This window comes from Physeter macrocephalus, chromosome 2 (genome assembly GCF_002837175.3).
Source record: "Physeter macrocephalus isolate SW-GA chromosome 2, ASM283717v5, whole genome shotgun sequence".
NCBI lineage: Eukaryota > Metazoa > Chordata > Mammalia > Artiodactyla > Physeteridae > Physeter > Physeter macrocephalus.
This window is the reverse complement of record NC_041215.1, coordinates 16,230,576-16,256,129: the sequence shown is the minus strand read 5'-3', so window position 1 is coordinate 16,256,129 and position 25,554 is coordinate 16,230,576. Positions and strand designations below refer to the sequence as shown.

General features: G+C 40.7%; 1 protein-coding gene and 1 pseudogene across 1 annotated transcript; one reads left to right on the top strand and one right to left on the bottom strand.

The window, feature by feature from the left end:
• Positions 1 to 4,970: 4,970 nt before the first annotated feature.
• On the bottom strand, positions 4,971 to 24,588 carry LOC102987790 (zinc finger protein 791-like). Its single transcript, XM_024134121.3, is given in 4 exon segments — positions 4,971 to 6,852; positions 9,079 to 9,139; positions 9,355 to 9,481; positions 24,499 to 24,588. Coding segments are annotated over 4 exon segments (2,001 nt in total). The 5' UTR covers positions 24,502 to 24,588; the 3' UTR covers positions 4,971 to 5,042.
• On the top strand, positions 13,635 to 13,728 carry LOC112067663 (uncharacterized; annotated as a pseudogene).
• Positions 24,589 to 25,554: the final 966 nt, after the last annotated feature.

Genomic DNA, 25,554 nt, shown 5'->3' with positions numbered 1-25,554 from the left:
AGGCCGCAGCGGAGGGAGGCCCGCATACCACAAAAAAAAAAAAAAAAAAAAAAGATACGCTTTCACAGTAGCTTGTGATTTTGCAATGTTGTGGAAGCAACGCGGCTTCCTTACTTCCGATGGAAATAAAGTTAAAAATGGCCTCTATGTTCAGGAATTACTGAATGTAATAATTCCCCTTCCACATTAGCTATTAAGATTCTGAGGCTTTTTTTTTTTTTTTTTGGCTGTGCTGCACGGCTTGTGGGATCTTAGTTCCCCGACCAGGGATTGAACCCATGCCCCCCAGCAGTGGAAGCGTGGAGTCCAGTCCTAACCACCGCCAGGGAATTCCCCAAAGGCATTTTAAATTTGACTCTCTGAAGCTAGGGAAAATCACCTTGCTGATATTTCTGCAAGGAATGCTGCCCTTAAAGGGATCTAGAGCAGCCAAATGTCTGTCATAGACCAAAGGGATATTTGCCCAAATAATTTAGAAAAACTGGCTAGAGAGGCCCAACAATTGGCCTCAGAAAAGGAAAAACAAGATTGGAAATTCAACAACTTTTGGTTTGATAAAAAGAGAAAGCTCTTGTTTGGACCAAATACCAACCCATTCCTACCAGAGATTCTAAAATTCCCACTACTTACCACTATCCATGCATTAAACCACTGGTCAACTGACAAAATGATATCCTTCATCACTCAATATTGGTGGGGAAACATTAACATCCACAAAAAGTGCCTACCTCACTTGTCCCACTTGTCCAAAGCATAGCCCAGTGAAGCCTGTCTGTTTTGCTCCTAAACATTTAAAACTGCGTAATGGGGATTTCCCTGGTGGCGCAGTGGTTAAGAATCCGCCTGCCAATGCAGGGGACACAGGTTCAAGCCCTGGTCTGGGAAGATCCCACATGCTGTGGAGCAACTAAGCCCATCTACCACAACTGAGCCTGCGCTCTAGAGCCCACGAGCCATAAGTACTGAGCCCGAGTGCCACAACTACTGAAGCCCACGTGCCTAGAGCCTGTGCTCCGCAACAAGAGAGGCCACTGCAATGAGAAGCCCACGCATTGCAACTAAGAGTAGCCCCCGCTCGCCACAACTAGAGAAAGCCCACGTGCAGCAACGAAGACCCAATGCAGCCAAAAATAAATAAATTTATAAAAAAATAAAAATAAAAAAATAAAACTGCCTAATGAACCATTTGAGGCCAGCAAATGGATTTCATGCAACTTCCTGTCTAATAGATATAAATATGTTTAAGACATGGTCTGTTATGTTTTCACACTGGACTGAAGCCTTCCCTTACAGACATGCTACTGCCTCTACTGTGGCTAAAATCCTTTTGTTAAAGATTATCCCTACCAGGGGAACTCCTCTCAAATTTCACAGTGATTGAAGAACCCACTTTACTGGTTAGGTGATTTGACAAGTCTCTGCTGTTTGACGGGCAACACTATCACTGTGCTTACCACCCTCAATCGTCTGGTTTAGTCAAAAACACTAATGGTATTAAGACTCAATTGGCAGAATTTGTTGAGGCCCTACAAATACCTTGACCAAACGCACTGCCGTTAGTTCTTCTATATCTCAGACCCACCCCTTTAGGAACTCATAAACTCTCACCCTTTGAGACAGTCACAGGACACCCAACGCACTTGACCTACTGCTTCTTTTGACCCACAACTGATAAAAGGGGAGATGCTCCAACATTGCAAAGGCCTAATTGTTTCTATGAAAAGTAATCATGTTTTGGTAGAAGAGTCTTTTCACAGTGTACCCTTGGGAAACAAAGACCTTTAAGTATCACATCTTGCAACCTGGAGATTTCATTTATTCAAAAATACACCTCCAGAAGAACTCTCTTCAGCCTCATTGGAAACACCCCTATCAAGTACTGCTAACCAACCCTTGTGCCATCAAATTCCAAGGAATGGACTCTTGGAGTCACGTGACACACCTATGACACACCTAAAGAAAACATCAAACTCTGACTGGAGCTGCATATCATCTGGTGACCTGAAAGTAAAGAATTCCCAGAATTGAAGCAGACAAGATTTGATGAGACAGCTTTCCCAAGATATCAGGACCAGGTCTGCTGGAAGTTTGTTGCCAAACCCTTGATGATGACGTAACTCTTCAGATGATAGCCAATGCTTATTATCTTAATAACATATGGACTAGATAAAAAGTGCCTGAAGGTTCTCTCTCTTACCCCTTCTTGTTACTCAAATGTGACCTTAGTAGGTTTCTTATCTGGGCACTTTCCCTTTGACATGAGATACTAAACCCAGGAAACCCCGACACTGACGGAAAAAAGCTGCTGAAACTATATAGAAAACCTGACTCTTGATCAGCGATGCTTTCAGAGAAAGATCTTCATCAAAAGGGGAAAATGTAAAAAATGAATACACAGAAACCTCACACAGAGTGAGCAGACCAGAAGGGGGAGCTCTCACATCCTGCAATGATAGTAGGGCCAACAGGAAAGAAGAAAGATACCTCTTCTTTCCTGGCAAGGACTCAGCCAATGAAAAGTCACTGACGCTCTGTTTACTACAGCCCTTCCAACTTCCTTTTCTGCTCTATAAAAGTGTTCACCTTCCCTTGCTGTGCGGGGACTTGCAATGTGACTCGCCATGTTGCAGACCATGAGTTGCAGTTCTCCGCTGATCCTGAATAAACTCACCTTTGCTAGAGAAGTATCTTGTAGTCTCTTTGTTTCAGGTCAAGAAGGTAAAAGGTTAGGTTATTGATTTGCGATCTCTTGTTAACATAGGCATTAATTGCAAATAGAAACATTTCTATGTACTATTTTAGATGCAAACTATAAACGTTGACTCCTTAGGCATGATATAATGTTCCTCATTACCTCTAATTATATTTTTTTGTTTAAAGACTATTTTGGGGGCTTCCCTGGTGGTGCAGTGGTTAAGAATATGCCTGCCAAAAACGTTGACTCCTTAGGCATGATATAATGTTCCTCATTACCTCTAATTATATTTTTTTGTTTAAAGACTATTTTGGGGGCTTCCCTGGTGGTGCAGTGGTTAAGAATACGCCTGCCAATGCAGGGGACACGGGTTCAAGCCCTGGTCTGAGAAGATCCCACATGCTGCGGAGCAACTAAGCCTGTGCACCACAACTACTGAGCCTGTGCTCTAGAGCCCGCAAGCCACAACTACTGAACCCGCGTGCCACAACTACTGAAGCCCGCGTGCCTAGAGCCCATGCTCCACAACAAGAGAAGCCACCACAACGAGAAGCCTGTGCACCTCAACCAAGAGTAGCCCCGCTTGCCGCAACTAGGGAAAGCCCATGCGCAGCAACCAAGACCCAACACAGCCAAAAGTAAATAAATTAAATAAATTTTTTTAAAAAGTCTATTTTGCTAGATATTTTTATAATCTCTCCAGTTGTGGAATCATACTCCCTAGACCTCATTGATTCCTCCCATGGTGGCTCCACCTTCTTAACTGAACCGTTTCTCATTGACATCAGTGTCTAATTTGTACCCATGATATTTTAATTTGTGGAGATGACTGGCAACACTGCTGGTGGGTGGGCTGAGTCCTGACATGAAAATGTACACACTTTAAATTAAATACAATAAAACATGACTGAAGACATATTAGGGATTACACTCAGCTATGAATAACAGGAAACACACAGAACCTGCCTGATATGAGGAAGGTGCTGATGCTACACAGAAGGACTGCATCAGAGCAGTCACTGCACAGTGCAGTAGAGAAACAAACTCTCATGTAGTTCTTTTGGACTGTACCACTGTAACTGTCATAGTGGAATGGGGAGCACATAGTCAGAAGCAGTATAAACAGAATAAGGTGTTTACAAATTAGACCTTATACAAATAAGATCAAGAGAACAGGGCACTCAGTGCTTCAGAGAATATTCTTAACCACGACAGTCTAAATTTCTTACAAGGTGGACACATGAGAGCTTGCAGGAAAATCCAAACCGTATTGGATCTTTAATGTTGAATTTGGGGACAACTGTAGAAGCCCAACGCTCAGATCAAGTGGAAGTAAAGCAGTCTACAGTGGTTTTGAGGATATACTTGACTGATAGGGAAAATAATGTGGAAAACAGGCTGGAAGCAAGTGTCTACAAAGGCCATATGCTTCTGTCTCCTTCCATACAGGTGACTTCAAAACCTGACTAAATCATACTTCATTTCTGCATTCCAAGTTTCATGTAAGTTAGGCTTTGGTGACTTCTCACATGGGATCATAAGGCAACACATTCTAGAAAATGTAGTTCACATTACTCACATTAATATAACAGGATCAAGAAGGGACATTGCCAAATCTAAATTTTATTGTCCTTTCACACATCTCTCTTCTTAATGTAAATTCCACAGTCCAAATCCCAGCCAAAAGAAATGACAAAGTGTAAAGGACAAAAGATGAAGATAATTCACAAGAGACTGCACTATGATAAACTTTGCATGCTTACATTCCACGGAAAATAGAATAAGGATCTTTAGGCAATAAAAAGATAGTTTTCTGCTAAATAAGGTGGAATATATATATATATATATAAAATGAATAAGGCATATCCAGTACTTGCCACAGGAAGCCAGTAGGAAAAAAAAAACAAACTGGCATTTTTCAATGTCCCTTTCCTTACATGTAACTTACAAAATAAGGTAAAAATTAAACCTACTTGCATACTAGAAATAAACTTCAATTCATGGCTCCAATAGACTTTAAAATAGACACACAAAAAATTACTAAATGACTAAAAGAAAAAACTACCTATTAACTTTTTAGGAACTCTTGCTTAATGAGTACCTACAAAATTATCTCACTTCAATGTGTACTTTGAAAACTAATTAGAAATCCATACTATAGAGAATCACTTTAAAAATGAGTCAATTACAAAGAAAATTTATAACATTTCTTTCATGTTGTGAATTTTCAGACAGCAGACCCATAGTACTTACATGGAGATAATTTCTCTCCAGTGCAATTTTCATAAGACTTTGAAAATATTTGTTAAAATTGAAAAGTTTCCCATATTTTTCAGTTACAAGGTTTCTATCGCATGTACATTTTCACATGGTTTTGTAAGGATGTGGGGCAAGTGAAGGTTTTCCTACATAGTTTACATTCAATACAATTCTCTCCAGTGCAAGTTCTTTTGTGGCTTTCCAAGGAAATGGGACTGAAGGCTTGCCCACATTCCTTATATATATACTGTTTCTCTCCAGTGTGCACTCTCATGTGTCCTTGGAAACATGTGATATATGAAGGCTTTCCCACATTCCTCACATTCAGTTTCTGTCTAGTATGAGTTCTTTCATGTATCTGAATATAACAGAGAGTGCTGAAAGCTTTACCATACTGTTTGCAAAAATAGGGTTTCTCTCCAGTGTGAGCTCTTTTATGTATTTGGAATGAACTGGGACAAATAAAGGCTTTCACACATTCCTTACATTCATAGTGCTACTCTCCATTATGAGTTTTTTCATGGTTTTGAAAAGAACTGGGACAACTGAGGGCTTTACTACAAGTTTTACATTGATAGGGTTTCTCTCCAGTGTGAGTGTTTTTATGTGCTTGTAAAGAACTGGGACAATCAAAGGCTTTCCCACAATCCTTACATTTGCAAGGTCCATCACCAGTATGCGTTATCATGTGTCTTTGAACATTTGAGGGATAAATAAAGGACTTTCCACATTCCTTACATTCATAGGGTTTCTCTCCAGTATGAGTTCTTTCGTGTTTTCGAATGGAACTGAGATAAGTGAAGGCTTTACCACATTGCTTACATTCATAGGGCCTCTCCCCAGTATGACTTTTTTCATGTATTTGACGACAACATAGAAAACTGAAGGCCTTACCACATTCCTTACACTTATATGGCTTTTCTCCACTGTGAGTCCTTTCATGACAACGAAAGTAATTAGGACAATCAAAGACTTTCCCACAGTCTTTACATTTATAAGGTCCATCTCCAGTATGCTTCATCATGTGTCTTTGAAATTTGGCAAGAGAACTGAAGGCTTTCCCACATTCCTTACATACATAGGGTTTCTGTCCAGAATGAGTCCTCTCATGTTTTCTACAGGAATTTGGACAACTGAAAGCTTTACCACAATTTTTACACTTATAGGGCTTTTCTCCACTGTGTCTCCTTTCATGACTTCGAAAAGATCTGGAATAACTGAAGGCTTTACCACATTGCTTACACTCATAGGGTTTCTCTCCAGTATGAGTTCTCTCATGTTTTCGAAAGGAACTTGAACAACTAAATGTTTTACCACATTTTTTACATTCATAGGGCTTTTCTCCAGTATGTGTCCTTTCATGTCTTCGAATGTAACTGGCACAACTGAAGGCTTTACCACACTGCTTGCATTCATATGGTTTTAATCCACTATGAGTTCTCTCATGTTTTATAAAGTAACTGGGACAATTGAAAGCTTTACCACATTGCTTACATTTATAAGGTTTCTCTCCAGTGTGAGTTATTTCATGAATTCGACAGTATCTGAGAGAACTGAGGGCTTTACCACAGTGCTTACATCTATAGGGTTTCTCTCCAGTATGAGTTCGTTCATGTTTTTGAAAGTTGTGGTGATATCTGAAGGCTTTTCCACATCTTTTACACTCATAGGGTTTCTCTCCAGTGTGAATCCTTTCATGCCTTCGAATAGACTGGCGAAGCTTGAAGGCCTTCCCACATTTTTTACAATCATAGGGTTTCTCCCCAGTGTGAATCTTCTCATGGGTATGTCTGGATTGACGATGCTTGAAGGCTTTCCCACATTCCTTGCATTTATATGGCTTCTCCTCATATTCCTGATACTCACGTGGTTTGGGTGTAGTGCGAGATGTCATGTGCCTATTAAAGGATGAATGACGCATGAAGACTCGTCCACATACACTGAATTCACATAGTTTTATTCCAGTTTTCTTTTTCTGATTATGATTTGAAATTTGGCTAAATGTTTCCCCCCCCATACTGACTACCTTCTTTATTTTTACAGAGTCTCTCTACCATATGACTGCTGTAAAAAATAAGAAGCATATTATTAATGAATTGTTTATTAATTATATTTAGTAATAGTTATGACAATGAAAATTTTACCATTTTAAAGGAAAGTGCACATTTTCTGCACATTCTGATTGAAAGTGAATTTACTAAAGCTCTGCAAGATAATCATAGCAATTATCAAAACAGTAATATTCATAAATGGTGATTCTGAATACCGATTCCAAGTGTACTATTTTTCAAACACTCAACATTTAGGACACATTTGAGAAAAAAGGTTTGATGCAAAAATTCTAAGATTCATTAATTTTAAGGCTGGGCTGATTTGTTTTATTTCTTTGTTTTACAATGTCATGGCATAAACAATCTTGAGAAAGAAGAAAGAAGCTAGAGGAATCAGGCTCCCTGACTTCAGACTATACTACAAAGCCACAGTAATCAAAACAGTATGGTACTAGCACAAAAGCAGACCACAGATCAATGGAAAAGGATAGAAAGCCCAGAAATAAACTCATGCACTTACGGTCAATTAATCTATGACAAAAAAGGCAAGAATATACAATAGAGAAAAGAAGGTCTCTTCAACAAGTGGTGCTGGGAAAACTGGACAGCCACATGTAAAAGAACGAAACTAGAACATCCTCTAACACCATATACAAAAATAAACTCAAAATGTATTAAAGACCTAAATGTAAGACTGGATACTGTAAAACTCCTAGAGGAAAACATAGGCAGAATACTCTTTGACATAAATCACAGCAATATTTTTTTTGGATCTGTCTCCTAAAGTAATGGAAACAAAAGCAAAAATAAACAAATGGAACCTAATGAAACTTAAAAGCTTCTGCACAGCAAAGGAAACCATAAACAAAATGAAAAGACAACCTACTGAATAGGAGAGAGTATCTGCAAACGATGCAACTGACAAGGGATTAATTTCCAAACTATACAAACAGCTCATACAGCTCAATATCAAAACACCAAAGGACCCAATCAAAAAATGGGCAGAAGACTGAAATAGACATTTCTCCAAAGAAGACACACAGATGGCCAAAAGGCATGTGAAAAGATGCTCCACACCACTAATTATCAGAGAAATGCAAATCAAAACTATGAGGTATCAACTCACACCAGCCAGAATGGCCATCATTAAAAAGTCTACAAACAGGGCTTCCCTTGTGGCGCAGTGGTTGAGAATCCGCCTGCCGAAGCAGGGGACACGGGTTCATGCCCCGGTCCAGGAAGATCCCATATGTCGCGGAGCGGCTGGGCCCGTGAGCCATGGTCACTGAGCTTGCGCGTCCGGAGCCTGTGCTCCGCAACGGGAAAGGCCACAACAGTGAGAGGCCCGCATACCGAAAAAAAAAAAAAGTCTACAGACAATAAATGCTGGAGGGGGTGTGGAGAAAAGGGAACCCTCCTACACTGTTGGTAGGAATGTTAATTGGTGCAGCCACTCTGGAGAACAGTATGGAGGTTCCATAAAAAAGTAAAAATAGAATTACCATATGATCCAGCAATCCCACTCCTGGGCATATATCTGGAAAAGACAAAAACTCTAATTCGAAAAGAAACATGCACCCAGTATTCATAGCAGCACTATTTACAACACCTAAGACATGGAAGCAACCTAAATGTCCATCACAGATGAATGGATAAAGAAAATGTGGTATCACACGTGGAATCCAAAAAAATGATACAAATGAACGTATTTATAAAACAGAAATAGACTCACAGACATAGAAAACAAACTTATGGTTACCAAAGGGGAAAGGGTGGGGGAGGGATAAATTGGGAATTTGGGATTAACAGATACACACTACTCTATATAAAACAGATAAACAACGAAGACTTGCTGTATAGCACAGGGAACTATATTCAATATCTTGGAATACCCTATAATGGAAAAGAATTGGAAAAAGAATGGATATATATATACGTATAACTGAATCACTTTGCTGTACACCTGAAACTAACACAACATTGTAAATCAACTGTACTTGAATAAAAAAAAAATGTCATGGCATACTAACATTGTGTCACGGGACATTGCTTTCTCATGTGAGTATAACTCACCTTAGATTTGTCCCAGGATTTTCATACTGATCTTCAGTTTCAGGGTCTTCCCATTTTTCTCCTAAAATGCAGACCACCACCAACAAAAATCATTATAAGTTATAAAATATCAGAGAAAAGTTGTTACATGACAGGTCCATGATGAACTATGACCATGCCTGGTTTATTTACTAATGTAGTCCCTTTCCACATTTCACCTCTTTAAAGTGTTGATGAGCAAGCAACACTGGTTCTCTAATTGACTAAGTAATTAAGTAAGAATGTCATCATCCCTACCTATTGAGGTCAAGTTCTTAAAGGTTTCCTGCATCACATCTCTGTAGAGTTTCTTCTGGGATAGATCCAGCAGAGCCCACTCCTCTGTGGTGAACTTCACACTCACATCCTCAAAGGTCACTGAATCCTAAAACATCCCAAATACGTATGTGAGAGAATGGACAGAATGAAGAGCACCAGCAATCTATACTCAATTCATAGGAAGTTCACATATGACTCTGCAGTCTCCAAACATCTGTTCTATAACTTTGTCGTTAGAACTCTCACTCTATGGTGACACTCCCTCATGAATTCAAGAGCATCATGAACACAAGGAATTTATGGCTACATTTGTATTGTGCTCACTTCAAGTCTTTATTCCTCTCTTTGTCAAGACATAGAGCACCTTGGAGAAATAAGAGAAACTTGCTATACAGATGAAAGAAATAATCCATTTTAAGCACACCAGTTCATTCTGATAAAAACTTTCTCATTCCCTCTTTAGTACCCACCATATCGTGCAGCACTATACGAGCACAGGTTCACATCTGCATGAGGTTTTAATAACAACACAGTGAAGAACTGGAAGGTTTTCTTTCTATTCTCATCATCAAACACGAGGCCAAAAGACCTGTGGAAATCCAACCTGTAGCAAGATCCAGCTAGTCATACTGTCCTGAAGTACTCCAGGCTAACAGAAGTAGTCAGATCCAGGTGGCTGAATGAAAATATTCTTGTGGAGGAGTATGAATTAAAATTTATATAATATTTATCACATACTCAGTTTTGCTTTCCTTTCTCTATCTCATTTCATGGGGCTAGGAAGTTATTCAGAGTCAGAGCCGACGCATGAGGAGGAAAACAGGACAACTCACACCTCCACAAAATCCCTATATTCATGTGCCTCAGGATGGCTTCTGAACAATTTTTAGAACACCCATACTGAGATGATAAGATCACAGAAGACCTCTTTTCAGCAGAATCATACAACTATAATCTGGGCCTTGATGACCTTGAGGAACAGGTTAAGACTTAAAGTTTGCAAGGGCTTCATTAAAATCTTCAATGGTTTCATGGTGAATTTGCACAAATTATAAAAATACATAAAGAGTTCAACAGTGCTTTCCTCAAAAAAAAAAAAACAACAAAAAACCCCCACAAAACCCTTTTCTCTTATATCAGCAAGTGATACCTGACCAGCCACTCTAGAGGCTGTCCTCCCACCTTCTCTCATTTCTGAGCTCCCAGGTGGGGCACAGCAGCATGACAGCCCATCCTAGGTATAGGGATTCCCCAGTGGCATAATTTCCTAAATGCTGGTCCCTGAAAGAGACCAATTACCCATTGATGTCCATGTGAAGAGAACAGAAAAAAGGCTCCCATCCATCAATTCTGATGCTAGAATTAGCTTGTTTGGTAGAGCAACATCAACGAAGGAACACCTCTTGTTGTGGGTCCAGGGAGTAAGAGGAGCTGCCTAGGGCAGCCCTAATTACTCTTTCTTCACTGGAACAACAGCACTTGCTCATAACAAAGTCCAACTACCTAGTGTGCCAAAAACAGTGAACATTAGCAGGCCCAAGACTGCTTAGCCTTAGAAATGCTTGCTCACAAATTTCATCTTTCACTAGTATCTGGGATCTGTGATTTTGGGAGTAAGCCAACCAACCTTACAGATAAAAGTGCCTCAGTGAGCCTAAAGTGTATATGGTAAACTCCTGTTTTCCTTTGGAGAGTCGTAATTTTGTGTCATGTTCAGCAGAAGGTGCCTACCTGATCAGCACCCCCCTCCCTAAAAAACTATGGGCACTGAGTCTCTAATCTGTTACTTGGAGAATTGAGTCCACCCTACATGGTAACACTAAGAGACAACATTTGAGAGCTTGCTTCTGGTTTCCTCCACACCAAATTTAATTCAATACTAAACAAGACTAATACAAAATATTTAATGATCCTCATGTAAAAAAATTGTTTTTAATTATTGGGTAATGTTAAAGTAGACTGAAGTAAGTAAAATGATGGCATGTGTTCTTAGAAAGAATTCAGCGTCACCCAGATGTCATCTCTCCCAAATGATACATTTATTAAATTTTGCAAATACCTAAAAGTTTTTAGGACTCGATAAAAACTACTCCTCCAAACCTAATACAAAGAAGGAATGTCCAAAAATGGACAAAGTCTTCTATGGAAAAACATGGCAGTCTACCTAACACACCTCTATGGTAATTCAGACAATACAAGTATTAGCAGAAAGAAAAACAAATAGAACTAAGGAAAGGAAAAGTGCCTTCCATAGACAAGCATTTAATATGGAAAGTTGTTCAAGGACATAACAGGAGAGTAGTGGCAAATATCATAAACAGTTGACTACATAAGGGACAAACTATTATCCAGTTGGAAAAATGCAGCGTATTTCCCTCCATTCCATAGACAATAGTCTACTCATTGTAGATTTAAATGTGAAAGATAAAACTAGGCCACTTTTAGAAATCACAGGTAAATGTTTTATTGATAGAAGAATAGAAAGAGTATCTCATATAAGCAAAAGAATGATCTATAAAGCCAGAGATAAATTCAAATATATTAAAATTAAGGTAGTTAAAAGATACATAAAAAGGAAAATATCTGCAATGCACACAGATATAAAAATAGGAAAGGGGTACTTTGTAGAGTTAAAATGAACAGAGACAATTTTAAAATGGAAAAAGAAGCAAAAGATATTTAACAGATATGGAAAGGATAATATATGAAAAAATGTCCATCACCTTGGCAACTGGGTAATAGGACACTAATATGTGCAGTAAATCCCATTTCACAGTGATTAGAACAAAACTTAGTCAATTTAATAATCCCAAGTGTTGGGACTTCCCTGGTGGTGCAGTGGTTAAGAATCTGCCTGCCAGTGCAGGGGAACGGGTTCAATCCCTGGTCTGGGAAGATCCCACATGCCACAGAGCAACTAAGCCTGTGCGCCACAACTACTGAGCCTGCATGCCACAACTACTGAAGCCTGCGCACCCTAGAGCCCATGTTCTGCAACAAGAGAAGCCACTGCAATGAGAAGCCTGTGCACTGCAACGAAGAGTAGCCCCCGCTTGCCACAACTAGAGAAAGCCCGCGCGCAGCAACGAAGACCCAATGCAGCCAAAAAAAAAAAAGAAGAAGAAAAAGAAAAAGAAAATCCCAAGTGTTGAAGACCATTGGGGAAAAAAATCATTAAATTATGCACAAATGGAGGAATGGCCAAGTGATACACTCCATTGCTATTTCCTGTGAATATGAACTTGATCACTATTTACAGCCCAGCAATTTCCAACAATGTCCACAGAATTTATTGCATAGTTGCACTTGGAGAGATATACAAGGGTGACATACACTAATATCAACAGATCTGAAGGTTTTATCAATAAAACAGTAAAGCAAAGAGTACTGCAAAACGTGCAGCATGTTACCTATTCTATAACTATTATGGTCTCCTGCATAGACAGATGAAGCCTCGCCCGAGATTTAGTTCAGATGTCTGCACTGATGATAACATATACACACCTAAAGAGCATAAAAGGGGTTTCTTACTTCTATAATGGAAGTGTTTGGGAAAAGGAAAGGAAGCCTCTCAAGAAGGTGAAAAATGCCTTGAGACATCAAGGAAAGAAGGAAAGGAGACTGCCCTGGGTTTTTTATTGAGCTTAGGGGAGAGGCTCGGGTGAGAATTCAAGTACACGAGCAAGGCCTTCTGTAGATTCAATCACTTGCCAGAACCAAAGGAAGGGACACTGAGGCTTTCTTATCACCATGTACAGATGTGGGCACAAGTAGATGAAAGAAAGAGGAAGTAAGGTTTAAAGTTGTTAGCAGTCAAACATCAAAAAAAGGAGTCAGAGACCTCTTTTTTTTTGCGGTACGCGGGCCTCTCACTGCTGTGGCCTCTCCCGTTGCGGAGCACAGGCTCCGGACGCGCAGGCTCACCGGCCATGGCTCACGGGCCCAGCCGCTCTGCGGCATGTGGGATCTTCCCAGACCGGGGCACAAAGCCGTGTCCCCTGCATCAGCAGGCGGACTCTCAACCACTGCGCCACCAGAGAAGCCCCAGAGACTTCTTATCTATGGTCTGGTATCTAAGGAGCTTGGAAGTCAGCTTCTGGTACCTTCTAGTCCTCAGAAGAAAAAAAGCCAAGAAACTTAAAAGCAACAACTCTTCCACCAGAGAACTGAGGTCACAGGGTAAACTACTGTCTCCAAATTAGAAATAGAAACAAAAAAGTATATCCAGACACCTGAAACTAAAACAACATTGTAAATCAACTGTACTCCAATAAAAATTTTTAAATAAAATTGGAACAATACAGAGAAGATCAGCAGGATGACATGCAAATTAATGAAGTGTTCCATATTTTTATAAAAATACAGCAGAAACAAACTAGTATATACAGGATGGATAAACAACAAGGCCCTACTGTATAGCACAGGAAACTATATTCAGTATCCTGTGATAAGCCATAATGGAAAAGAATATGAAAAAGAATATGTATATGTATAACTGAGTCACTTTGCTGTGCAGCAGAAATTAACACAACATTGTAAAGAAACTATACTGCAATAAAATATATTTTTTTAATTGATTAATTTATTTTTTTTGCTGTGTTGGGTCTTCGTTTCTGTGCGAGGGCCTTCAAAATACTGAATCACTATGCTGTACACCTGAAACTAATATAATACTGTAAATCAACTGTAAAAATAAACAAATAAAAATAAATAAATAAATAAAAATATACCCAGAATAGTCTCTTCTTTTTAACAAGGCCTGTCCTGAAAACAATCTATTTCACAAGCGCACAACTAACTGGGATTTTGCTAGAGCCTAACTGACCTGTGGGTGTAGGGAAATAGCCAACGTGAGTCTCTTTTAGCATTTTCTGCTCTCAAAGGTGGGGGCACCTCTGAGGATAATAGTGCTTTTTTCCCCTCCTAACAACAAATATGTGGTGTCCCAATGCCATTTCTCCAACTCTCCGTCACCAAATAGATGTCCAACGATTCAATTCAATTCTAACACTAACTCACAAATGTTACACTCTATAGATTTAAGCGCTCAGTACTAGACAGTGTCTCTACTTCAGATGCCAGACACAAATGGCGTGCCTTGGTTACCAACATTTCTATTCAGCCGTCTACAAATCATAGATTTCCTTGACTCACCATCAGGTTTCGTAATTTACTTAAAACAAAAGACACTCTATCACCCTCATTACTCAAGTCATTCCAAGGACTTCAAAAGGTTTTTGCTAGGAATGCGGGACAAAGACCAAACATCTTTCTCATTGTATCACAGAAAGCCAAACCCAGAGATACAGGATCACTACAAGATTAAGATCAAATCAGTGTTCTAGAGAATGCTTCCCCTCTGCCCACATCTACTTCTACATCAACTGGCCTCTTGTTTAATATAAATGGACTATACAGAAAGACCGAGATGCTTTCCGGTAACATCAAGAAGAAGGCAAGGATGTCCCCTCTCACCATTCCTTTATCAATCTTATACTGGAATTTTTAGCTAATGCAATCAGACAGGAAAAGTAAATAAAAAGGATAAAAAATGAGAAGAAATAAAACTGCCTTGGCTGGCAAATGACAAGACTGTCTTTGGAGAAAACCTCAAAGAATTCCAAGAGCAAAAAAAAAAAAAAGACCTTGAACTACTAAGAGAGTAGAGGAAGATTGAAGATTAAAATGTTAACATGCACAAGTCAAGTGCTTTCCTATAGATCCACACATAATAGTGAACTCAACTTTGACGAAGGACCAAAGGCAATTAAATAGAAAAAATTTAGTCTTTTCAACAAATAATGCTGGAAAAATTGGATATCCACATGCAGAATGAAGAAATGAATCTAGACAGAGATTTAAAACCTTTCATAAGAATTAACCCAAAATGGATCAGAGTACTTAGTGTAAAATGTAAAACTACAACACTCCAAAAAGGTAACATATGCGAAAATCTAGGTGACCTTGGTTTTGGTGATTAAGTTTTAGATAAAAGCAAATGCAAGATCCAAAAGATAAAAAGTAACTTTGACTTCATTAAAACGAAAAACTCCTGCTCAGTGAAACACAGTGCTAAGAGAATGAAAACACAAGCCACAGACCGCAGAAAATCCTTAGAAATCATCTACATGATAAAGCACTGGTATCCAAGACATCCAAAGGACTCTTAAAACTGAACAAAAAGAAGACAACCTAATTAAAAACGAGCAAAAGATCTGAACACACATCTTATTGACAATATACAGATGGTAAATAAGCACACGAAAAAATTCTTAATATATTACCAGGAAACTGAAAATAAAAGAATGAGATATCACCCGATACTTCCTACAATGGCTAAAATTACAAACCTTCAGAACACCAAATAATGGCAAAGATGAAGAGCTGGTGGTAATGGAAAATGGAAAGCTGGTGGATTTTTGATGTGGATCTTGTGAAGCCATCAGTGGAAAACTAAACCTCTCATTAAATAGAAATTAAACAGTTGGTGGTGCTTTTGAGGGTAAGCTTGATTGGAAGATCAAAGAATGTGGAAATATTTAAAGGAGCAAAGAATCTGAAATTATTTAAAATATATTGGAAAAAAACACTCTCCTGTTTTCAACACCAAAAGCTGTCCTTTGATGAGATCAATTTATAAAAGTGGTAAGTATCTAGTCAACATAACAGAGAAAAGAGGGAAGACAGACATTACTCATATCAGAAATGAAAGAAGGGGGAAATGAACATGAAAAAGGACTTGATACCATCCAATGTCCGTTTATGATGACAAACTAATAATAGAGGGGAACTCTCTCTTTTTGAGAAAGATCATTTACATGACACCTGTCGCTAACATCATACTTAGTGGTGGGAAACTAGATGCTTTACTGGTAAGAAAGGAATGGAACAGAGCAAGAAGATTCCTCTCACCACTCCTATTCAACACTGTACTACAAACACAAACACACACACAGAAAAAAATAAAAACAAAACACATTGTACTAGAAGCCCTAGTCAATGCAGTAAAAAAAGAAAAGGAAATAAAAGATATACAGATTGGGAAGCAAGAAATAAAACTGTCTTTGTTCTATATGACATGATTGTCTATGTAAAATATCTGAAAGAATCTACAACAGAGATTACTCTTGGAATTAATAAGAGCAGAGCAAGGCTGAAGGATACCAAAGGAAATAAGGTATCAAGCCATGAAAACACATGGAGGAACCCAAAAGGGACTTCTCTGGTGGTCCAGTGGTTAAGACTCCGTGCTCCCAATGCAGGGGACATGGGTTCAGTCCCTGGTCGGGGAAGTATGATTCTCCATGCCGTGCGGCCGAATTAAAAAAAAAAAAAAAAGTATACTGCTAAGTGAAAGAAGCTAATCTCACAAAGCTACACACTGTATGACTCCAAGTATGTGACAATCTGGAAAAGACAAAACTATGAGCGAAGAAAAAAATCTCTGGGGCTTCCCTGGTGGCGCAGTGGTTGCGCGTCCGCCTGCCGATGCAGGGGAACCGGGTTCACGCCCCAGTCTGGGAAGATCCCACATGCCGCGGAGCGGCTGGGCCCGTGAGCCATGGCCGCTGAGCCTGCGCGTCCGGAGCCTGTGCCCCGCAACGGGAGAGGCCACAACAGAGGGAGGCCCGCATACCACAAAAAAAAAAAATCTCTGATTGTGAAGGATTTGAGGGTTCAAGGGAAGAATGAATGAATAGGTTGGGCATATAGGATTTTTAGGGAAATGAAACTATGCTATAGGATACAGAAATGAAATGAAGGATATATATCATTAAACATTTGCCAGGATCTATAGATCTTTTAACACAAGGAGTCAATGCTACTATAAACTGTATACATTAATGTATCAACATTCACTGAACAATTTTAACAAGTGTTCCACACACAAGATTTAAAAATAGTGCAAACTGTGTGGATGCAGAGTGGTTATGTGGGAACTCTCTGTACTCTCTATTTTTCTTTTTCTGTAAGCCTAAAATTGCTCTAAAAGAAAACTGAAGTGAATTAGAAAAAAAAAAAAAAAGTTGAAGACAGACTCATTGCAATTCACCCCTGATGACTGATGACCAAAACATGCTATAGGATACAGAAATGAAATGAAGGATATATATCATTAAACATTTGCCAGGATCTATAGATCTTTTAACACAAGGAGTCAATGCTACTATAAACTGTATACATTAATGTATCAACATTCACTGAACAATTTTAACAAGTGTTCCACACACAAGATTTAAAAATAGTGCAAACTGTGTGGATGCAGAGTGGTTATGTGGGAACTCTCTGTACTCTCTATTTTTCTTTTTCTGTAAGCCTAAAATTGCTCTAAAAGAAAACTGAAGTGAATTAGAAAAAAAAAAAAAAGTTGAAGACAGACTCATTGCAATTCACCCCTGATGACTGATGACCAAAACGGGACACCTTTCATACAACTGATTTGAACTTATTTCAATAAGCCAGTATGGTGCTCCATGAGCCTGAGACCTGTTAACGGAAGTGAAACTTCAACTGAATGTCATGTTGGAGAGCAGCACTGTATTTTCTGAGAAGTGCCACGGTTACTACCAGTCATGTCTGGGACTCCAACATGGATAAGAGTGTCCTGGTGAGTCCCTATATTGTGGACCTAGTATATGTACAGATGAGAATAACCTTGATTTCTATTTTGGGTATCTCTAAATCAAGAGATCCCAACATTTCTTTTAACACAACGGGGCAATTCTTAGACATCGTCCAAAAGGCTGTGAATACATGTAGATGGGTCCAATTTTTGGCCAGTATCAAGATGACTCTCTGATGTTTGGTTAGCTGTGTGGTTTGGTCATTTATCAGGGATATCACAAGGGATGAAGAGCAGCAACTCTCCACTGAACTCATCATGCACGAATGCATATTGTCATCCTTAATGTCTATGCACACCCCAGAGCTATGCATTCAGTTAATCCCAAGAAACTCCCGAGGGAAGTCTCCATCTGGGGGAGTAGTGACCTCTTCCAAGACCACAGCATCCTTTAATGGACTGAAGAGAGAAAAGGCCACCCTCCTGCAGGAGGCATAAACCAGGACGGGTTTCGCTCCATCATTGCACGCGGTGGTGCTGGTAGGCATGCCAACCCGATGGGGTGCTAGTTCTAGGGTCAAAGGCACAATGGGCAGCTCAGAAGAGGGTCACAAGCTCAGTGCTTATGAGACCCTTTATTTTCTTTTTTTTTGGCTGCGTTGGGTCTTCGTTGCTGTGCACGGGCTTTCTCTAGTTGTGGCAAGCGGGGGCTACTCTTCATTGTGGTGCGCGGGCTTCTCATTGCGCTGGCTTCTCTTGTAGAGAGCATGGGCTCTAGGAGCACAGGCTTCAGTAGTTGTGGCTCACGGGCTCTAGAGCGCAGGCTCAGTAGTTGTGGCGCACGGGCTTAGTTGCTCCGCGGCATGTGGGATCTTCCCAGGCCAGGGCTCGAACCCGTGTCCCTTGCACTGGCAGGCAGATTCTTAACCGCTGTGCCACCGGGGAAGCCCCGAGACCCTTTATTTTCAAGAGAGCTCAGTGTGTGACAGTCACTGCAGCTCTAATGGCAAACAGTGTGAGGCACAGGGCAGTTTCTTGCATCAGAAGCCTATGGACAATTTAAGGCCATCGTGGGTAACTCCAGGAGGTATGAAAGGTCACTGAAAACTCTAAAGTGAAGGAGGCTAAGAGGACTCTAACATGAGTTAGTGTTATGTATGGCTGTTGTACGGCAATTTAAACACAGTCTAGAGCCTTCTTGAGGGATGACCTCAAGGTGGGCAAATTTCCAAGCAATAGCAAATATGGGCTCAAGTAAAATTAGTAAACAAGGAAAACGTTGCCTCCCAACACCAAAAGGACCCAGCAGATCTTGTGGGTACTGAAAAAGACTATATAACTATTTCTTCACAGTGTCAGAGAGGGAGCAGCCATCTGATTGTCAAAGAATTTTCAGGAACTTGACCAAGGCATAAGGGTCTTATCTTATGCATGGGTTAATGGCCCATCCACCTCGTATGAGCTCCCATTCCAATACTAGTTCTGAATGAGTGTGAAACGAATATCCTCAGAGGAGGACGTCATTAGTGTGATGTCATACCTGTGCTCCTGGAGCAAAGTGCATGCAGTGCAGATCCTACCTGCAGAGACTGTGAAATGGCAAGGCTGCTGAGGTTTCCTGAGGATAACCAGGTGAAGATGTATCATGTCTCTTCCTCCATGACATATAACCCAAGCTTAAATCAGTTAAAGCCAATTCCTCTGCTGTGTCACAGTGAGGTTATGGTGTCGTCCCTAATAACTCAGAGGGTCAGGTTCTTTGTTGCAGTAGAGGGAGAAGCAGCTGCAGCAGAGGTGCTGCTGATGAGCCCTCTGGTATTTGGAGAGTATACTCAGTCCACCATCTAATGGCTCCCTTCCCTCTCTTCTCTTTCTTTCTCTTTGAAATAACTGCTCTTTAAAAAGTAACCCCTAGGCTCACCTCATTCACGGGGTATAATCATATTCATAACACCCTAACGTAACCGGGGCTATTTGCTCTCTTGCCTGGTTACAAAAGTCCTTTTACACACATACACACATACACACATATGTGTGTATATGTGTGTGTGTGTGTGTGTGTGTGTGTGTGTGTGTGTGTGTGTGTGTGTGTGTATATTTCCCCCCCCTCTTTGCTGAGCCACTCAGCTTGCAGTATCTTAGCTTCCCGACCAGGGACTGAACCTGGGTCACAGCGGTGAAAGCACCGAGTCCTAACCACTGGACCACCAGAGAATTCCCAGGCCTTCTATATTTTATTAACTGACCTGATTAAGCTGTACTAACGTCATAGAATGCACTAAAGTATTTTACTTTGTCCTCCTAACCTTCATCCCCCACAGCATGATAATCATTAACCAAACCCTAATTCCTAAGAATAACAGCGCTTTCGCTGTTTTGCAGGGCTAGATGGTATCTACAGATAAGGGTGACTTAGGAGCTGGGACCTCCTGCCTCCTGGGAAAATGCCACAAGAAGATGAAAAACCGCCCTCTCACTTCTCCTCCTAGCATAAAAGAAACCTAAATTCTTTTCTGAATTAAGATGGTTCTTCAGGAAGTTAGTCCACCTTCTCGGTTTGCTGACTTTCAGAATAAAGTTGCTACTTCTTGCCCCAACACCTCACCTCTCATTTTATTGGCCTGTCATGAAGCTGTAAGCAGATAAGTTGGGGGAACCCCAGTGAAAGAGAACCCTGGCTTTCTTGACATAAGAGAAGCCATTTCTGGCCTAAGCCATTTTGTGATTTAAGCCTGGCCACAATGCTTGCCCTTGAACAGATCTCAGTAACCAATGACCTTAAGGAACAAGGGAATGAAAGAACAGAGAAAAAGTAGTCAAACAATAGTGCAGTGATATAGCAGAGTCCTAGTTCCTCCTCAAGGAATATATATATATATATATATATATATATATAAAAATAATATATCTTTGAGTTCTGCAGGAACTAAGGCCCCCACCGAGGTGGAGGACGGAATGATGATATTGACCCTCCTGACTTCATAAACCAAAGCTTGGACTCTGTTGACCTTTGCCCCAATTTTATGCTCAATTCTCCTCTGCTAAATCCCCTTCATGAATATGCATGTACACTTAGCTTAAAACTTCCCCAATTTTGTTGTTCAGGGTGACAATGCTTTGGGAAAGATCCCCAGTGTTCTCCTTACTTGCTGCAAGTAATAATAAATCCTTCCTTCTCCCGACCTTTGGCTTGGTTGTGTCTATTGGTTCAACACCCACCAAGAGGTGAACCCAGTTTTTGGGTAACACAGTGAGCAGTATGAGCTTGAACTTGGTAACACTAAGACCCCTCCTAAAGGTGGGGAGACACCAGCCTCAGACACATCTTCACTCCAAACACATAGATGGGTTACACCCAAGACATCCACCCAGAAACACTGTAAGGAGGGCCCCATTCCCATACTCCTGCTCCCAAAGGACAAAGAATTACAGAAACTGCCAATTCAGAATCCTCTGTATATAGAACCCAGGGTTGCTGGGATCAACACTGCCACACAGGACAGCACAGAGCACAGGAGGAGACCCCAACAAACAGCAGCTCATGGAGCAGGAGCTTCCAGGCTTTCTTATCAGCCTGCCCAGGTAAGAAGAGCTAGGGGAAAAGGGAGGGGTGAGGCTTAAGTTTTCAGTAGTTAAACATCAAATATGTGGATCCCCACCACCCCACCCAAGAACAAACAAAAGAAAAATGTGCATTCACAATGACTTGGTTTTATATAAAGAAACACTATCAGGATGATGGAAGTAATCAAAACTGGTTCTTTGTACAGAAGTGGAGTGGGATATGTGGGCAGGGAGTTGTCTTAAGTTAGTTTCCTATCTTAGGGATTTTTTTTAACCTTCCCATGAATTATTTATATAAAAGAAGGAGAAAAAAATTTATATGCCATGTTTTGCTATGCTTAATAATTATTTTATATTAACTTTTACATTTAAAAATTAATTTAATTTTAACTTTTCTACATAGGAAACCACACCAAGACTTAATCCTTTAAACAGTAAGGTGTATAAGACTGCAGACTGTAAATAATTTACAAATCCCTTTCTAACGAAAAGGACTGGGGGCCTTACAGTTTGTCCTTCCACTATATTTCACACTGGTGATGTTTTCAGGAACGAATGGCATAGTCTAATACACTAGGACTTGCAAAGTAAGAGCTGAAGTAAACTAAGAATTTCAAATATTTACAGAGGCTTTGAGGATTTTCCTCATATCGATGAAAATAGAAATTCAATTGTTTTTTCCTCACATCCATTAAAATAGGAACTCATTTACCTTAGGAATAGTATAATAGCCTTTTAAATGTCAAATTTCTCTAGGGACAGGCACATACACTGACCAAAAAATGGAAAAAGCACCTGCGAACTTAAATACGCCCATCTCACATCTTGAGGTTCTCTTGCCTAAATGGAAAAAAAATCCTATTTGGTTCCACAATTTTCTTGCCTTACATCGTATCTCTAGATCAACTTACATTTTAAAATCCCAAATGCTGGTGCAAACTAGAGTTAAAGGGCTGCAATATTTAGGATAAAAGAATCCAAATACTGAAATCAAAACAGATAAGCGAGCTGCTTCCCTCAAATTCAGAAGAAAACCCCATTATCAGAAAGTTGAACATATTCCAGACTTGGTGTCTAAACACTCCAGGTTGAGATGGAACCCCTAGAGTGGGTCAGTCCCTGGTGAAGGAGGGTATGGACAGGTGAGCAGCCACACGAATGATCTCTGGGAGCTCTACACGTCCTTCCCTCTCCTGTAAGCATGGAAGCACTCCCTCCCCCAGGCTTCTCTTGAAACAAGTCAGGAAACTCGCAGCCTGATTCAGTTTAAGGCTCTGACTCAAAGGAACTCCCCAATTCATAAACCTTCTGTCTATGAGACAGAACACCTGATCTTCACAGACTCTCAGTGTGTACAAATTACACTAACTGCACGTACACTGTGGATGCAAAACTCAAACACTCTAAAAGTGTCTAGGCCTATGGAACTACAACTACAACCTAAAAAAGGCATCATCCCCACCCCCACGTGCAGGTGCACTGCCAGCTTTCCAAAGCTCTGCATCTTCTCTCACTATAAAGTTTCCTTCTGTGGTGGATGCGAACAGAGAGGACACCTGCAAGGGTAAGGCTTCCCAGGAAGAACCAACTAGGTTTTGCAGTACTTCCCTTTCCAACCTCAAGGGGGCCTTAGTGAGGCTCACTGACCACAGGCCTCTACTCTCCCTGGACTTGCTTTGGATCCCTGAGATTTTAAATGACACAAAGCCAGTTTTTGAACAATACAGCAGAATAACTTAAATCCAGTGTTTATGTGGGAAGGAGGAAAGAAAATGGTAAGGCACTTCAGTAGTTCAAGCAGAAAACCCCAAATATCTATTCCATCCAGAATAAAAGATGCCAGTTAATTATTATTTCCATGGCAAGAATTTCATTTGTAAATAATTAACTATACTTGAACACTTTTGGTCTAAGCCCTGCAATTTCATTGAAAATACCCAAAAGTAAGTACAGACCTCAGAAACTTACTGCACACGTACAGGAAAAGAAAGTGTGGAACCAAAATTCTTAACAAATGTAATACAAGAATATTTTATCTTCTCTCAGAGTCACCTCTTTCTTGCCTGTTTGGAACTATTTTATACTGTCCTTATAGCTCTATTGATTAAATAAATACGTTTTTCCTTTATTGAAAAATGCAGACTAAGTCAGTAAATCTCTTTAAAGTTACAAACCCAGGGAGAGGCAGTGTTGACAGTTTCCACAAAAATAATCTCCACCCAAAGGACTTCCCATAGGATGTATGTGTCCCGTAAGGATTCTGGGGGAGATGCACAAGGTTTTCATACAATGTACATGGTTCCGTGTGGGTATTCGTCTTTCTTCTCATGTAAAACATCCACAGATTAAAAAAAATAAATCTTTAAGGGCCATCCATGGCTCTGTGGGAAAAGGATAAACAGTTAAAATATTGGGTCCCTTTGAAATGCACCACAGGGGACAAACAGTTGACAGTGATGCTGTGAATCGGAAAAGCGAAGCTGGCTTTGGGAATGAGAGGAGGTATTTACTGCCAGAGCTAGGCTGGGGAAACACAGCTGTGAATTTGAAACCCTGCTCTAAAAACCACAACACTCGTAAAACTCAGAAGAAAACGAGTCCCGCTGACGTGAAAGGAGAGACTGTGGACTCCATAGAGCACAGGTCCTCCCACGCACGATCCCCAGAGACCCAGTCACGACTGTTCCCTGATGACCCTCCCTGTGGTCACCGCACAGTCTCGGGGAGACGATAGACTGCGGGCGCAGAGCTGCCCAGAGAGGCTCCGGGGTCAGGGCCCAAGTCTCCGCGCGCAGTGACGGGACAGGACGCCCGGGGTTTCGGCTGCCGGCCCCGCCCCCACGCTGCCAGACCGAGGGGACTGAGGTCCGAGCGGAGACACACGCGGCTCGGGTCCGCATACCCCAGAGTTGACCGCGGTCAGACCCGGGTCCTGCCAGGGCCGGTTCCGACCAGACCCTCCACCGCGTCTCCACATCGCTGGGCAGCGCACTTACCATTTCTAGGTTTCCCTGAGTCCCTCCTATGACTCCCACGACCGCTGCAAAGCACAGCGCCAGGGACAGTGCGGCAAAGCCACAGAGACGATTAGGGGTGAGTAGGGATGTTTACGCCAAGGCAGTGCGTGTCCCCACCCACTTTCCCCAGCGGGGTTCTTGATTGGACAGTTTGAGAGGCCTCGCCCCACCACGCTTGAGTGACAGCGGGGCAGGAAGATGCATGTCTGTGGAACCAGACTCTGCGGGTGGGCGGCGACCTGACCCGGCAAAGGATGTTTGCATTTAAACAGAGCTTCTTTCCGGCTTGGGGCGGCCTGTGTTGTTTTCGCCCAGTTCTTTATGAACGTGGAGGTACAGGGAAATGCTGATTGAATTCCCAAATGAATAAAGTAAGTACAGCACTGGAAGATGGCCCAGATCAGGCGACACTGAAACAATAGGGTCTTACCTCCTATATGGGGCAGGGTCTTGGCTTAAGTCTGTCAGACCATTATAAACTGTGACCTTTGTTTAGAAACAGACACATAAGGTGACCCCGCCATCTGTAATAAAGAGTCTGGCTCCATTTTAATATTTGTCCTTTGACAGGATTGAGCCTTCCATCCATCCCTGCCTCTTCCCCACTCATATAAAATTATGAAACAACTTGCCAATTTCTTACAAAGATTATAGCTGGCATTATAATAGGTATTACATTGAATCTTCAGATCATTTTGTGAAGTAGTGCCAGTTCAGCAATGTTAACTCTTCTGAACCATGAAATTGGGATGCTTTCTATTTACACTTGTCTTAATTTCTTTTCACCATGTTTTGTAGTTTGAAAAGTACTCACTTTATACTTTAGGTTTAGCTTGTTCTTTTTCTAGTTTTTGAGGTGTAAATTTAGGTTGTTAATTTGATATCTTTCTTTCTTAATATAGGTGTTGATAAGTTTCGCTTTTACTATACCTTATGCTGTATACAAGTCTCCTTGTATTTATCTCCCCTGCTGTGTTTGGGTATCCCTAGAAACTCAATGTTAAATAGTCTGTGTCTTAAAACTCTGTTTTAATC